Genomic DNA, 13362 nt, shown 5'->3' on the forward strand with positions numbered 1-13362 from the left:
GGTGTGTGCACGAGATGGGGGACGGGGGCTCTTCCACGGAGTTTGAGGCTGATCTCTAGAGGGCCTTCTCTAAGACCCTCAGGGACAGTGAGTCATGCAAACACCTCTACCACGTGACATCTGAGGGACGCCAGGGCCCCGCCCATTGTTTCAGGGGACGTTCACTGTGGCATGGCAGGGGTGATTATACCCACTGGGACTTGCCTGAGGTCCTCCCCAGGGATTTTGTGACTACATAGCTACTGTCTGCTATGCTGACGCGCCTAGACAGCTGCGGAAGCTACAGGTGATTCATTCTCAGGGTCCACTTTTATGCTAGGCAAGGGTGGCATGCAATACAGTCAGCATTCACCTCCCTCCCTCACTTCCCACACCCGGCTGGCCACACCCACTCTGGCGTACTCCTGGGTACCATCACTGGGTGGGTCAAGGGACCTTCCTGGAGATAGGAAGCTTCTAGGAATTTCCTGGAGTTGGCAGCAGCTCTGAGGGATGGAGCCCCACAGTACCTAGGGCACAGGGTCTCTCGATGGCTCGTCGGGACCTTGTTAAAATCTATCTACTATATACGGTACACTCTTTCAACTCGGGTCATCTCTCCCTAACCCAGAAATAACAAGGACTAGCAGGAGACAGACACTGGGTCTCCATCTCAGCTCTGCCCCAGGGTTTGGCTCAGAGTGACAATATGAGGGGCAGTGGATTACCTGAGGTGCCCGCGGAGAAGTTCTTGAGTGAGGGTCTCTGGACCACTGTGTAGGACTCGCCCACCACAAACACCTTGTACAGCACAGCATTGTGGTTGATGAAGTTCTGGACCACACAGGGAGGTTGGATGGCACTCAGGCCCTCTTGGTTAAACACAATGGCCATCTGGGGAAACAAAGACCAAAGGCTACGTCAGAGTCAACTTCCAGTCTAACACTGTGGCTTGTCACCCTCCTGGGCAACCCCACCATGACCTCTCCCTGGTCCTGTGGTAAAGAGCTGGTGCCCAAGATGGATGGGGGTAAGCATCCTTCAAGGGGGACGTGAAGGGCTCCTCCACACAGTCTGAGGCTGCTCTCCAGACAGACCCCTCTGAGACCCTCAAGGACAATGAAGTCACTCGTTGAGGACCCCAGAGCATTTCAAGGCAGAGCAAGAGGGCAGTGTGCAGGAACGCATGTGGACTTAGTAGCCCGTGCTGTTTGAGTTGGGAAGCCTTGAATCCACGGGGTCTACGACATTAAGCTGAGCAGACTGTGAACTCCAGAGCTCCTGAGAACATAAGTCACTGTAATTCTGGAGAACAGGGCTCCCTAGGTTGGGTGCTACTCGTTGCCTGTAACACCTGGAGGATCTTCCGCAAAGACCCAAAAGGGAGAAGGCAGGAAGCAGACGCTACCGGCCTAAGTAGGAGGTGCCATCCTCACAGTGCCTGAGATGGGCACACTGCCATACCTTTACAGATAAAGAAACTGAGGCCCCATATGCTTCAGTGACAGTCTGCAGGAGAGTGAGAGGCTGGGTTGAAACTGGCTCTGCCTGGCACCCGGACATGACATGCCCTATCACACAGTCACATGACACTCAGCCAACTGGAATACAACTTTGTCCTAGCCTCAAGCTCCTCTAGGGACCAACATGCTGAAGGAGGCTCTGAGCGGGGCTGAGTGTGGTGGGGAGGACAACTATGATCTCTTCCACTCATCACAAGCCGGGCCCTGAGGATGATGGGACGAGGGTGGGGGTGGGGGTGGGGGAGTCGCCTTAGCTTACCTGAAGCAGTGGCTTGAGCTAAGCCACCCATTACATCATAGCCAGGAGAGAGCCCAGGCACATTCTGGGGCCACTAAGCAGGGTTAATGGGCCTGGAAAAGACTGGCCACCTGACCAACTGTCAGCCTCACGTCAGCCACCATAGAGTTACCTCATGCCTGAAGCCCAGCCGGGCAGGACAGAAGTCAAAATCCAAGCCATGTGGAAACACCAGTGTGTGCTGAGATGGCAGTGAGGTGTCAAGAGATATCCCCTCAATCTTCTTACAAGAACGGAGCAACAGTGTGGGGAGCAGCGGAGAACACAGGTGCTGTAGACCTGACAGACTGAAGTCCCTGGTGCTAGGACACACCACCCAGCACAGACCAGCTAAGTCCCACTCTTGTTGCTATAAGCAATGTTTACTCTCAAGTGTAGGTAGATGGGGCTTTGGTAAGTTATGGGTTCTGTAGCTTCTGTAAGTGGGGAAGGAGGGAGGGAGGGAGGAAGGGAAGGAGGGAGGGAGGGAGGAAGGGAAGGAGGGAGGGAGGGAGGGAGGGAGGACTGACTGCTCTGAGGAGCTCATGTGTGTGCACTGGGTTCCAGGTTCATAGAAGCAAGGATCCCCAGGCTGGGATAAACCTGAGGACCCTGTGAGAAGCCCCCTCTTTGCAGCTTCATTTCCACCCTTGCTGCACTCGATGTCACTGGATACCCTTGAAAGACAAGAGGCACTGGTCCCCCGCCCTGCCCAATCCACAGAAGATATTCTCTAAAGCGACAAACTTCCTGCCTCCATCCTCCTGACCCCCACATGCAATGGGTCTTCATGGCTCAAGGATGAGGTGCACACTGCTGGCTGGGGAACGGAAGAGCACCTGTACTGGGGTAGCAACAGAGGACGTGCATGTGCGTGTAGTGAGTGGGTGCGTGCATCTACACGTACCTGGGAGCCAGATGGCGTCCCTGGAAGCGGGGGGGGGGGGGGGTGGGTGACAACCTGGCCTAGGGGTTGTCTGTCAGTGACTCAACACTGCCCCAGTCTGAATCCATAAATCCCACCACTGGAGCGGCTGTTCCTACAATAGTGACTCTAATGATCACCGTGAGCAGGGCTCCGTGGAAAGCTACACGGCAATTCCCTTTCCCCACAACTGTCAAACCCCCAATTATAAAATGAGGCCAGACGCTCAGAGAGGCACAGTAACTGCCTGGAGGTGCACACAGGCAACGCATAGCATCCGCAGTAGTGCTGGCTGTGTGCTATCCCGAGGCTGGGTTCCCCTATGCCACAGAGGAGCCATTCGGCGGTGACAGGGAACAGCGCTGTGGCTGCCTGCTGCTTCCTGCCTGGCTTACTCATGAAACCACCTCAGGGTGTTATTGCAGCTGGGAACCCAAGCAGCCACTATACCCCACATGGCTCCTGACATTAGCAGACAGCTGTCCTTGCAGCTGATGACTTCCCATGGCAGGGCCACCCCCTGGCACTGCCTGTCCCCTGGTGTTCTCACACTGTTTATAGACATTTCCCCGTAAACATCTGCCAGGAGAGGAGAATGACCCAGATCTGGAAAGAGTCATGGCGTCTGGGCTTCCGTTTTTAGTCTTCTCTCTGGGAGCACTTCCACCAGTAGGGTTATCCAGGCGGGCTTTCCCCACAGGGCTGCTTAGCTCACCCTTAAAACGCGGGGCCTTGCTAAGAATGCTACAGGAATCCAAGGGTCCTCTGCATAGCCTCTAAGTCCTTACATGCTTACTGTCCCCATGTCCCAAAAGCATTGTCTCTCCAGACACTCTACTGGCACTGGGGCAAGACTCCTTGACACTAAAGCACGGGGGGGTGGGGCAGGGGGCACCCATGCAAAAGGAAGGGCCTCAGGAGGGGTTGGCTCTATTCTCAAATCTCCTCTGGACCAGCAAGACTGAGACATTCCTCTCAAAAGCCTCTTTGGGAGTCCAGCCAGCACCTCTCACTGATGAACCTGAGGCCAGAAAACCAAGTCAAGTCTGGTGTGATTTCTGTTGGCGCTGCTACAAACTGCATACGTGTGTCTACCAAACACATACATGGAGGCTCTTACCCCAATGGGATGGCATCTGTAGGTGCAAGGCTAGGATGAGGTCTCAAGGATGGGTCTCTCTTGAGAGCCCCCGTGAGAGCACACTATCTCCTCTCAGACATACAGAGCCAGATGTGGAGATGCACCAACAGGGTGGCCCACGGTATGCTCTTACCAGAAGCGGCTTGCGGCCCTCTGAGCTGCTAGATGCTATGTGTGCCCAGCTGGCAGCTAGCATAGCATCCTGGGCAGACAGAGCAAGAAGGCAGCCTTAAGAATAGGGACAGGAAGTGGAGTGATGTGGGAGACAGCCCAAGGTGTTGCTACCAGCAACAGCAGCAGGTATGACTCGAGCGACAGAACTTAGCAGGGGCCAGAGAGAGCAATGGGAGAACAGAGGGATGATATGCAGATAGGTAAGTCTTCCACTCACCTCATGAGAGTTGGTGCCATGAGCCACTCTGGTTTTGCAAACTATGTGAGAGAGAGAGAAACAGAGAGGGGTTAGTGGGCCTGGTAAGTATATGACCGACAAGAAGGACTGGGACCCTCTGGACAGGAACCACCCCATCTAAGTATCAAGCAGGCCCAGCCTTGCTTAGATCCTGATATCGGGTGAGACCAGGGGCTTTCAGGGTTGTGAGGAACTCTCAAAACGGCACAAAGGGCTGTCGGGGGCTAAGAAGACAGCTGCTGGTGTTGAGTACTGTCTGACCCCAGAGCGGCACAGACAGACGCCTCCAGGCCAGGCCCTACAAGGACCCTCTCAAGTTATGGGTAGAGGTGGGTCCCAGGGCTGTACATGCTTCTTGGCATCAACTTGGCCTTCAACTGCTTCAAGCAAGCTCAAATCTATGGGGACCCGTAAGGACTACCTCCCCCCACAGTAGTGATGTCACCCTGGAGCCCACAGTGTACATACTGAAGGGGAAGGCCAGGCCGTTCTGCTCCAGCAGCCTCATGGTGTCATCCCCACACAGGCTCGTGAGCTCCATGAAGGGTGGCGAGCAGATCCTGTCATCTAGGGCAGAGGAAGTTGGGTCAGCACACTGGCCAGAGCCACCCTCTACACCTACCCCCACAGCCCTGTGTGCATGTGTGTGTACAACAAGCCCAGCACCGTTGTTCACATTTTCCATGACCGTTTCCGTCAATATGAAATTCCTGCTGTTTTGGTTGTAAGCCTAGCCTTTAACGGCTGAACCATCTCTCCAGCCCCCTGTCAGCATAAAATTCTCAGATGCTAACTGGAAAATGTGAGGTGCACTGAAAACCCCCACAGTTTTACGGCTATAATTACCAAATTCTTAGTCTTTGAGTCTATGTTTACACACAGAGAGCTATCTAATAGGATGCCGCTCTGTACACTGAAAATTAACCCAATACACTGCTGTCACGTCCTTAACTCAGTACCCTGCACCCCTACCCTGATCCCAGTCTGTATCTTGGTTTTATGACAATCATAGACAATGTCATGTGGTTAGATCTGAGCACAGGCTACACCACGCTATGGCACCCCACATGTCCCCAGTAGTCTGCAAAGTCACCCTCTAATCCCTCCCAGAGGCATGGGGTTCCCGGCTCAGCCTCCTCATCTCTGAGCCCTCCCTCTCCACGACAAGCTCCAGGCCTGCTACACCCACTGGTTTCAGAAGGGATGACTGTTTCCTCTGGTGCTCCACAGTGGATTCTTTCTTTTTAAAAATATTGCATAGCTGAGTGTGGTGTGGCCTGCTTTTAGACCCAGCACTTGGAAGGCAGAGGCAGGCAGATCTCTCTGAGTGTGAAGCCAGCCTGGTCTACAAAGTAAGTTCTAGGACAACCAGGGCTACCCTGAGAAACTGTGTCTTGAAAAACTAAAATATAAAATAAAATAAAACAAAACAGTAATAATGGGGCCTGCCTATGTCACAGTGCATGTGTGCAGGTCCAAAGACAACTAGACAGAGCTGGCTCTCTCCTGCCACTATGTGGGCGCTGGGGATTGAACTCAGGTCTTCAGGCTTGTCGGCAGGCACCTTTTCCTGCTGAGCCATCTCACTCCCCCTACCCCCAACCCTCGGCTCCGCCCTCCACCATGAGTTCTAACACTGTTGGGTACAGGGCAGCACCACGGAGGCAGACTTGCTCTACACATATTTCCTGATACGTCTGCTGCTCCACAAGGTCAGGACAAAGCAGATTATTGGTGGGAAAGCGAATGTACTTGAATCCCTAATGATTACTGATGGTTGCTTCTTGTCATAGTCCCCATCACTGAATGACTGTGAGCTCTTAGGAGGTGAGACCACCCTGTACTGGGCACAGACACCTGAGTATTAGTGGGGGTAGGGGCAGCCTGCTGATCCCCAGACTTAGAAACCAGGCCCAGAGTAAGCCGGCAAGTGCTACTGTCTCACGAACACATTAAATCAAGATCTAGCCTCACCTTCCTCAGGAAAACTACAAACACAACAGAACACATTAATAGTGCTTGATCTCCCTCGTCAGCTCATCCTCCTTAGGTCAAACTCCAAGTAGACATAATAGTTTGGGTTTGCAGTTCCTTGGGGACCCTAAGAAGGGGCTGGAAGCCAGCGTCTACTGCAATCGTTCAAGTGCCTTTGCCCACAACCTGCGGCACCCGGTGTCTGGTTTTAAAGATCCAACAGATGCTCAGGATCAAGCACTGCCCACAATCCCAAGAGAGTAGGACAGTCCAGGAGAGAGCAAGCTGACCTAGTGGTTCAGCAGGAGAGGTGGCAGAGAAATCAGGGTGGGGAGTTGGGAGGGGCAGGTCCTACTGCACAGCAGGAAGCCCTAATTCAAATGAAGACTGGGTCTGCATTCCACTCAGGGCCAGGCCTGGCAGGAGACCAGCAGGCCTTCCTTGCAGTTGTCAATGGAGGATTCAGATTCTACAAGGTGCCGCAGTGTGTAGACCCTGCAGCCAGGGGGTGTGATGCTCACACCTGAACACCTAGAGAGCACTAGCCTTAAGGTAGGGGATTCTTGGCCTGGCAGTGGTCCAGTCCCCCAGGGCTTGGCCCACCCTCCTCTTTCAGTTAGACCCAAGCTGCTGGGATCCTACAGGCCATGTACTGTAAAAGTGACCAGACTTCCTCACCAGACCTTTCAAGTAGGGAGACCAGCATGACCTGAGTTTGGCTTCTAAGATCTGAGCATCTTTCCTTCTGCGGTCCATTCAGGCTTTTATACAGCACCTTGGATTAAAGCAACGTCCCAATACATTCTTGTTCTGTGCCAGACATAGTTCCACACAGTTACTCACCCTCACACTGCCACCCCATGCCCACCCCCCAGGGAAGCACCCCAGTCACCCAATTTACAAACAGGGAAACAGCCAGAGAGAGGAAGCTCTTTGCATGGAGATCTACAGTGGGCAAGCAGTACAGGTACTGCGGGATTGCCCCAGGCAGCCTGACTCAGGACTCTGTGCTTCTGACCACAACTGCCCTGGTAGCAGGATCCTTGAGGAGGGTGGCTGACTCAGACACTCACAGCTGGACAAAATACAGGGACTTAAGTGTCAGTGGAGTGCTCAGCTACAAATGGGACACTGATGTCACCCCTCCCCCAAGACCACTGAGGAAGAACAGGGAGGAAGATTGCCAAAGCCAGAGGTTGGGAGGACTGATCTAAACCGTGTCTTCTGGACACGACAGACCACTGCACTCATGGATTAGGTGCAGCTGTGGGTGCTTGAACAAGGCCTGCGTGAGATCAGGCCTGTCGGCAGGCAAGACTGGAGGAGTGTTGGGCTCACAAGAAGCAGCCCCTGAGGAGCTACCGCAGCAGAAGGCGACTCTTCCCATCCCAGAACTCCACCAATCCAGACCCACAGGCCACATCATTTATAGTTACCCACAGTCCAAATCACGTAAGTGTAAAATTCCAAAGGAGAACAATTTGTACGTTTTAGGTTGTGTGCCCTGCTGGGGCACTGGAGTTTCTAGCCATCTACTGTGGTGGGGTCTGAACTATCCCTGTGCCCTGCACCCAAGCCGCACACAGTCAGAAGCCGGCTGGGTTATTGGATCAGCTGTCATGTCCCAAAACACTTTTCTTACTTAAGACAGGTCCAAAGTGGAAGATCAGGGATACTTTGGGGGTGAGCTGGTATACACCTGCCTGTCTTCAGGAGCCTAAGGCAGGAAGATTGGGAGTTCAAGACTGCCTGGGCTACGTGGTGAAACCCTAACTGAAAAAAAAAAAGGGTGGTGGTAGTGGTGGTTGTGGTGGTAGGTGCTTGAAATGGCTCGGTGGGTAAGGAGTCTTGCCAGTAAGCCTGATCTCCACAAGCCATCTTCTGACTTCCACATATGTGTTGTGGCAAATGTGCATGCCCCCTTACACACACACATATACCCACATGCTCACACAATATCTGGAAAGGGGCAATGGCTATCAGATTGCAGTCTGTTGTCACAGTGGTTCTAATAATTATGACTTACCCATTGCTATACATAATTTATAAATTAATCTTTTGTGGTAATAAGGATTGAACCTGGGGACTCACAAATGCTTATACTCTGCCACTGGGCCATATATCCCCAGTCCCATACGTTAGCATTCAGGGTAAGTTATGTGTGACTAGGGAAAACCAAAGTAAACACAGCATCCAGTACTGTCTGAGGTTTCAACCATCTCCGGGGTATCGGAATGTTTCTTCCATGAATCAGGGGTGGGGTGTCTGGACGAGACAACGGGAGGTGAAAACCACACCATCTCAGGTGCTAGAGCGAAGGTCTGGGAAAGGGCGAGGACTGCCCTCGAGGAGGGCAGATTCAGTCCCCAGTCTGTACATAGTAGCTCACAACCATTTGTAACTCCAGTTCCAGGGGAATCCAATGCCTCTTCTGACCTCCATAGGCACCAGGCAGGCATGCAGTACAAAGACACACACACAGGCAAAATGCTCACCACGTACATAAAGAAATACAGCTTTAAAAAAGGATTTGATACAACCCAGTAGTCTTCACAGTAAAAAAAAAGTCAACGAGCGAGATGCAGAAGGGGTTTCCCCCCCAAAACCCCCACTGAGCCCGGGATGTGAGCCGAAAAGGAAGGGAGCCCATCCCTCCTCAGAGGTGTCTGGAATCCAGACAAACTACACAGACAAGACACTTCCAGAGGGCAGGCAACATCCAGCATTGGATAGACCAGACCCCCTTGCCTTCCAACTCTCAAGTATATAAGAGCCTAAGGAGTAAGAAGGGCCGAGGGAGGGAGGGAGGGAGGGAGGGAGGGAGGGAAGGAGGGAGGGAGGAAGGGAGGGAGGGAGGGAGGGAGGAAGGGAGGGAGGGAGAGAGAGAGAGAGAGAGAGAGAGAGAGAGAGAGAGAGAGAGAGAGAGAGATGCCCGCCTGCTGATGCTCTAGTTCACTTATACTAATTTGGAGATGGCTACCCACACTCTGAACTGCAGACCCCTGGCTGCCTGTCCTATGCCTAACCTTGGGAGGAAACCTCGGTACCCTGCTCTGTTGCCAGAGTCATTCCCGTACACCTGTGACAATCACAGTGGACTAGAAACCACTACTGTTCCCATTTTGGGTCCATCCACCACCAGCAAAAAGATAGCCTCTATTAATGTGAGAGCCTGGGATACAGCAACAGGTAAAACAGCAGTGCCAGATACAGAGGGTGGCTACACTGGGGGCCTGGAAGGGTGCTGAGGTGTCCCTGGAGGTGGGGCATGCATGTGGCCAGCTGGGATCAGTCTAGCAGCAGGTGAACGCAGAGCCCCCTTGCTGAGAGGGATGGAGGATGGGATGAGGCCCTGCAGCATCAGGGCAGGAGTTCTGGCTGGCTGGGACCTCTGTTCCCAGAGCTGCCTGTGGAAGGGAGAGAGAGCATCAGCAGAGGCTCCTGTAGCTCAGCCATGGGAAGTGCAGGGTGGCCTCACCAGCGGGGACAGGATAAAGGAATTTTGGGTAAGCCTGGGCTGGAGCCGGAGAGGCTATTTCTGGCTCTTGGAGGAAGGGTACTGTTGTTGATTTATCCGTCATCTTATTTTTGGAAGGGAGTTGGTTAAGAGGCTTTTTTTGGTTAGGTGGTGGGTTGTCCTCCTCTGAGGGCTGAGACATCAGCCCCTGAGAAACTCCGAGCCTCCCAGCTCCACCCCCTTCCACTTGACAACTGACAGCATGAGGCAGGGACCTCACACAGGAATGACCGCTGGCATCCAGGGCACACACAGTGTCCTCTGCACTTCGTAGGTGACCACAGAGAGGGGAGGGGGCACGGAGAAGGAGCTGAACGGCTCGCCAGGAGTCTGGCACGCAGCCAGGGCCCAGCCGAGGAGACACATGGAGGAGCAGACACATTCTGAGTCATGGCCACTCACTGGTCCATGTCTCGATCTCATTGGCTTTCCTCCATTTGTTTCTGTTCTCGTCTTCACCGTTTATTTTTTTAATAAACGAATTTCCCCTTTTTCTTCTCTGCTTTTACGGAACACCGCTACCCACTCCATTCCCTGTGTGTGACCTCGTATCCCTGGCTGCTTGACTGCTGAAATTTCCACCACGGCCAGCTTCGAGGACATCTCTCCTACACGCAGCTCTTACTTGTGGTGAATTGCTTCCACAGGCTGAGTTCCCAGCGGGGAGGTTTGAGAAGGGGGTCCACAGGAACCATTTCTGTGGTTCTTCCACACTGTGTCCCCAAAGGACAGAATCACTACAGCACCAACAGTGAAGGACCATGCTCTCCTAACCCTGTCTGGCCCCTCTTCAGGCAGTACTGTTGTGAAAGGAGAGGATGAGGAGTGTGGTGAGGAATCCAATCCCTCTCTGTGATCGTTCACCAGGCCTGACTCAGGGTGAGGCTGAGACAGAGACCTCAGGCATGACAGGTGGCCATAAGCAAAGCCCTGGACTTGTACTGGGACTGGTCAGGTAGCCTTTTGGAGCTTGGGGTCCTGCTCAGTAGTCTGGAGTGACACTATGCCAGGTCTGTTCACATTCAGGAGCTGGAGGAAGAGGGAATGTTCTCTGTGACATGGAAGGTACGAAGCTAACCACTCCAGGGTCGCAGGCAGAGCCGGGTGGTCAGGCTAGGAGAGCGCGAACCAGCAGTTCCTGTTCCCAGCCAGTCACTAGAACTCCCAGGCTACTCCCAGGAAAGAGGGGCTGCCAAGGTGCAGCAGCCCAGACTGGAACTCCATGTTCAGACTGCAACCAGGGGGGCTCCACAGGAAGCCACATGTGACCAGGCCTAGTGACCATGCAGGTTCCAGTCTATACAAATTCTGCGGGCTCAGTCGGAGCTGGGTAACTCCCCAGACTCCTTGGAGCTTGGTTCTCACAGAGTTCAGCCCAATAGGCCATGACTGTGGCTGCATCCAAGTAGGCCGGCGAGCACACAAATGAGCAATGCACCAGACTGCACTCCCAGCTTCCCTGCTCTGAGGGAAAAGTCCACAGGAGCTTGGGTTCCCACAAGCTCCGCTGGATGACAGCCAGGGCCTGTAGAACTGGGTGCAGATTTGTCATCCGTTCTCCCAGGGTTCCTGAAGTATGGTAGGAAACGGTTTCACTCAAAACGGGGGATGAGGGAGAAGTCCACGGTGTTGCTGGCACAGGAAAGTGAGACACAGGTTCTCTTGAATCCTCTGAAAACAAGCATTCTCATAGAACCAGGTATTAGGTCCTCCTCTCTGTGTGTGCTGGACCCCAGGGACCCTTCCTGGCCTGGGGAACTCTTGCTTGTCACTCCTTTCTGTTCACATGGGAAGAGAACCCTACTGTTGTGCTTGCCCTTACGTATCTATTTTACCACAATGATGCAGCCCCCTGACCAACTTGGCTAGGCTCTAACAGGTCAGAGGAGGGAACCCAGGAGGACCCAGGCCATCCAGGCCACCCAGGTCTGCAAACCGGTTCCACCCCTCATCACCCGCTCATTTGAAACTTTACTTCTCTGCACCTCAGTTTCCCTGCAATGAGGTCAAGACAAAAACAGTACCTGCTCCTCTCCCCAGCATGGAGAGAATGCATTTAAATTAAGAAAGAATTTAAATTACGAAAGGGATACAGATTCACCTCTTGCCATCTTTGCTTTAAACCCTGTGTGGTAAGAGGAAAAACTGTTCAAGGTGTGGAACCTATTCTACTGCCTGGCTTGGAGGGCCTCTTGCCTCAGCGGGAGCAGGAGAGGTGCCCCGGTTCAAGTCCTGATAAGAACATACCAAGAACTGGTTGTAGTGTCATTATCATGTGTTGTATGTTTAAGTGTGCGAGTGTGTGTGTGCGTAGACCCACATGTATACACATGGTCGGGGGAGTCCTTGTACTTCCTAAATCACTTTCCACCTTTATTGTTTGAGGCAGGGTCTCTCTCTAAACCTGAAACTCACCAATTCAATTAGACTGACTTGCCTGCAGGCTCCTGGAATCCATCTGTCTCTACTTCCTGCACCCAGTACTGGAGTTAAGGCTGCACACCGTTGTGTCTGCTTTGATGTGGGTGCTGGAGGTCAGAATTTGGGTCCTTGTGCCTATGAAGCACACGGAGCCTCCTCTCCAGCCCTGGCTGTTCTGTCACTGTTAGCCCAGGCCGCCGCAGGTCAGGGGCAGGAGTGAGCTGGCAGTGTGCCATGTTGGAGATGCTCAGCAGAGTAGGTCAAATGCTGACTGTGCACCACAGTGCAGGGACAGGGCACAAGCTCAGCACTGACACCTTTGTACCTCAGGGTCAGGAGAGTGTGGAGAGGAAGCCATCTCTGGGAAGAAGATCCCCAAAAGTAAAATGTGGCCGTGGTGAAGAGCATTTCCTAAGGCCCCAGAGCCGGCCCTGTCACCGTCACCTGTGCTTCTAGCCAGGTCACCACACTTGTCTCTTATCTGGTCTCCCTTGCCTGTAAGATGGGGCAGGGAATTTGGAAACATTCAAGGCGAGCTAACCCCGTTCAATGTGATAGTACCCTCTAGAGGGCATCTGGAATGCCCCAGCCTCAGCTTACTCAATAGGTGCCATCTAGGCCTAGGACATCAGACAAGGTGACCGTAGTAGTCCTAGCACTGGGACCTCATCCCAGCTGCTCTAGGTGTCTCTGGAATTCACAATCAGGAAATGGCTCCCTGAGCCTGTCACCATAACACCTATAACACCTATGTCTTCTCTCCACACAGTGTTCTACCCCAAATCTGCGTCCCCTGACACCTAACGTGTTTCAGCACTGCCTTGCTACCCTAGATTTCCCATCACTGGAGACCTCAGCTCACTTCTCAAGCCCTCCCAACACTGAAGTAGCTCACACTGACCGGCTGTGCCCAGTTCCTGAAGCTCATGGGGAAGCTTCGATCCTCTCAGCTCGGGGCTGTCAAAGAGAGGGTCTCTTTAGTGAGGTATCCAGGTAGAACGAGGTCATCAGGGTTGGCTCTGATCCAAAAGAGCTGGTGTCCTTGGGAGAGGCGCTCAGAGCTGAGCTTGGTAGCACAAGCCTACAATCCCAGCTACTCAGGGGGTTAAGGCAGAGGGATTACACACTCAACAGACCCTGCCTGAAAATTAAAAAAAAAAAGAGCTGAGGTGCCAAGCGATAAGAGCACACCT

General features: G+C 53.2%; 1 protein-coding gene across 9 annotated transcripts in view; it reads right to left on the minus strand.

Moving 5' to 3' along the window:
- The window catches only part of Itpk1 (inositol-tetrakisphosphate 1-kinase), a 133344-nt gene that overhangs the window by 16637 nt on the left and 103345 nt on the right, over window positions 1–13362 (minus strand). For all 9 annotated transcript variants that reach the window (XM_087554335.1, XM_087554341.1, XM_087554339.1 and 6 more), the window contains 3 exon segments: window positions 4726–4824; window positions 4237–4277; window positions 708–873 (listed from right to left, as the gene is read on the minus strand). In XM_087554335.1, coding sequence (XP_087410461.1) covers window positions 708–873; window positions 4237–4277; window positions 4726–4824 — 306 coding nt within the window.

Source organism: Rattus norvegicus, chromosome 6, assembly GCF_021556685.1.
Source record: "Rattus norvegicus strain SHRSP/BbbUtx chromosome 6, alternate assembly SHRSP_T2T, whole genome shotgun sequence".
NCBI lineage: Eukaryota > Metazoa > Chordata > Mammalia > Rodentia > Muridae > Rattus > Rattus norvegicus.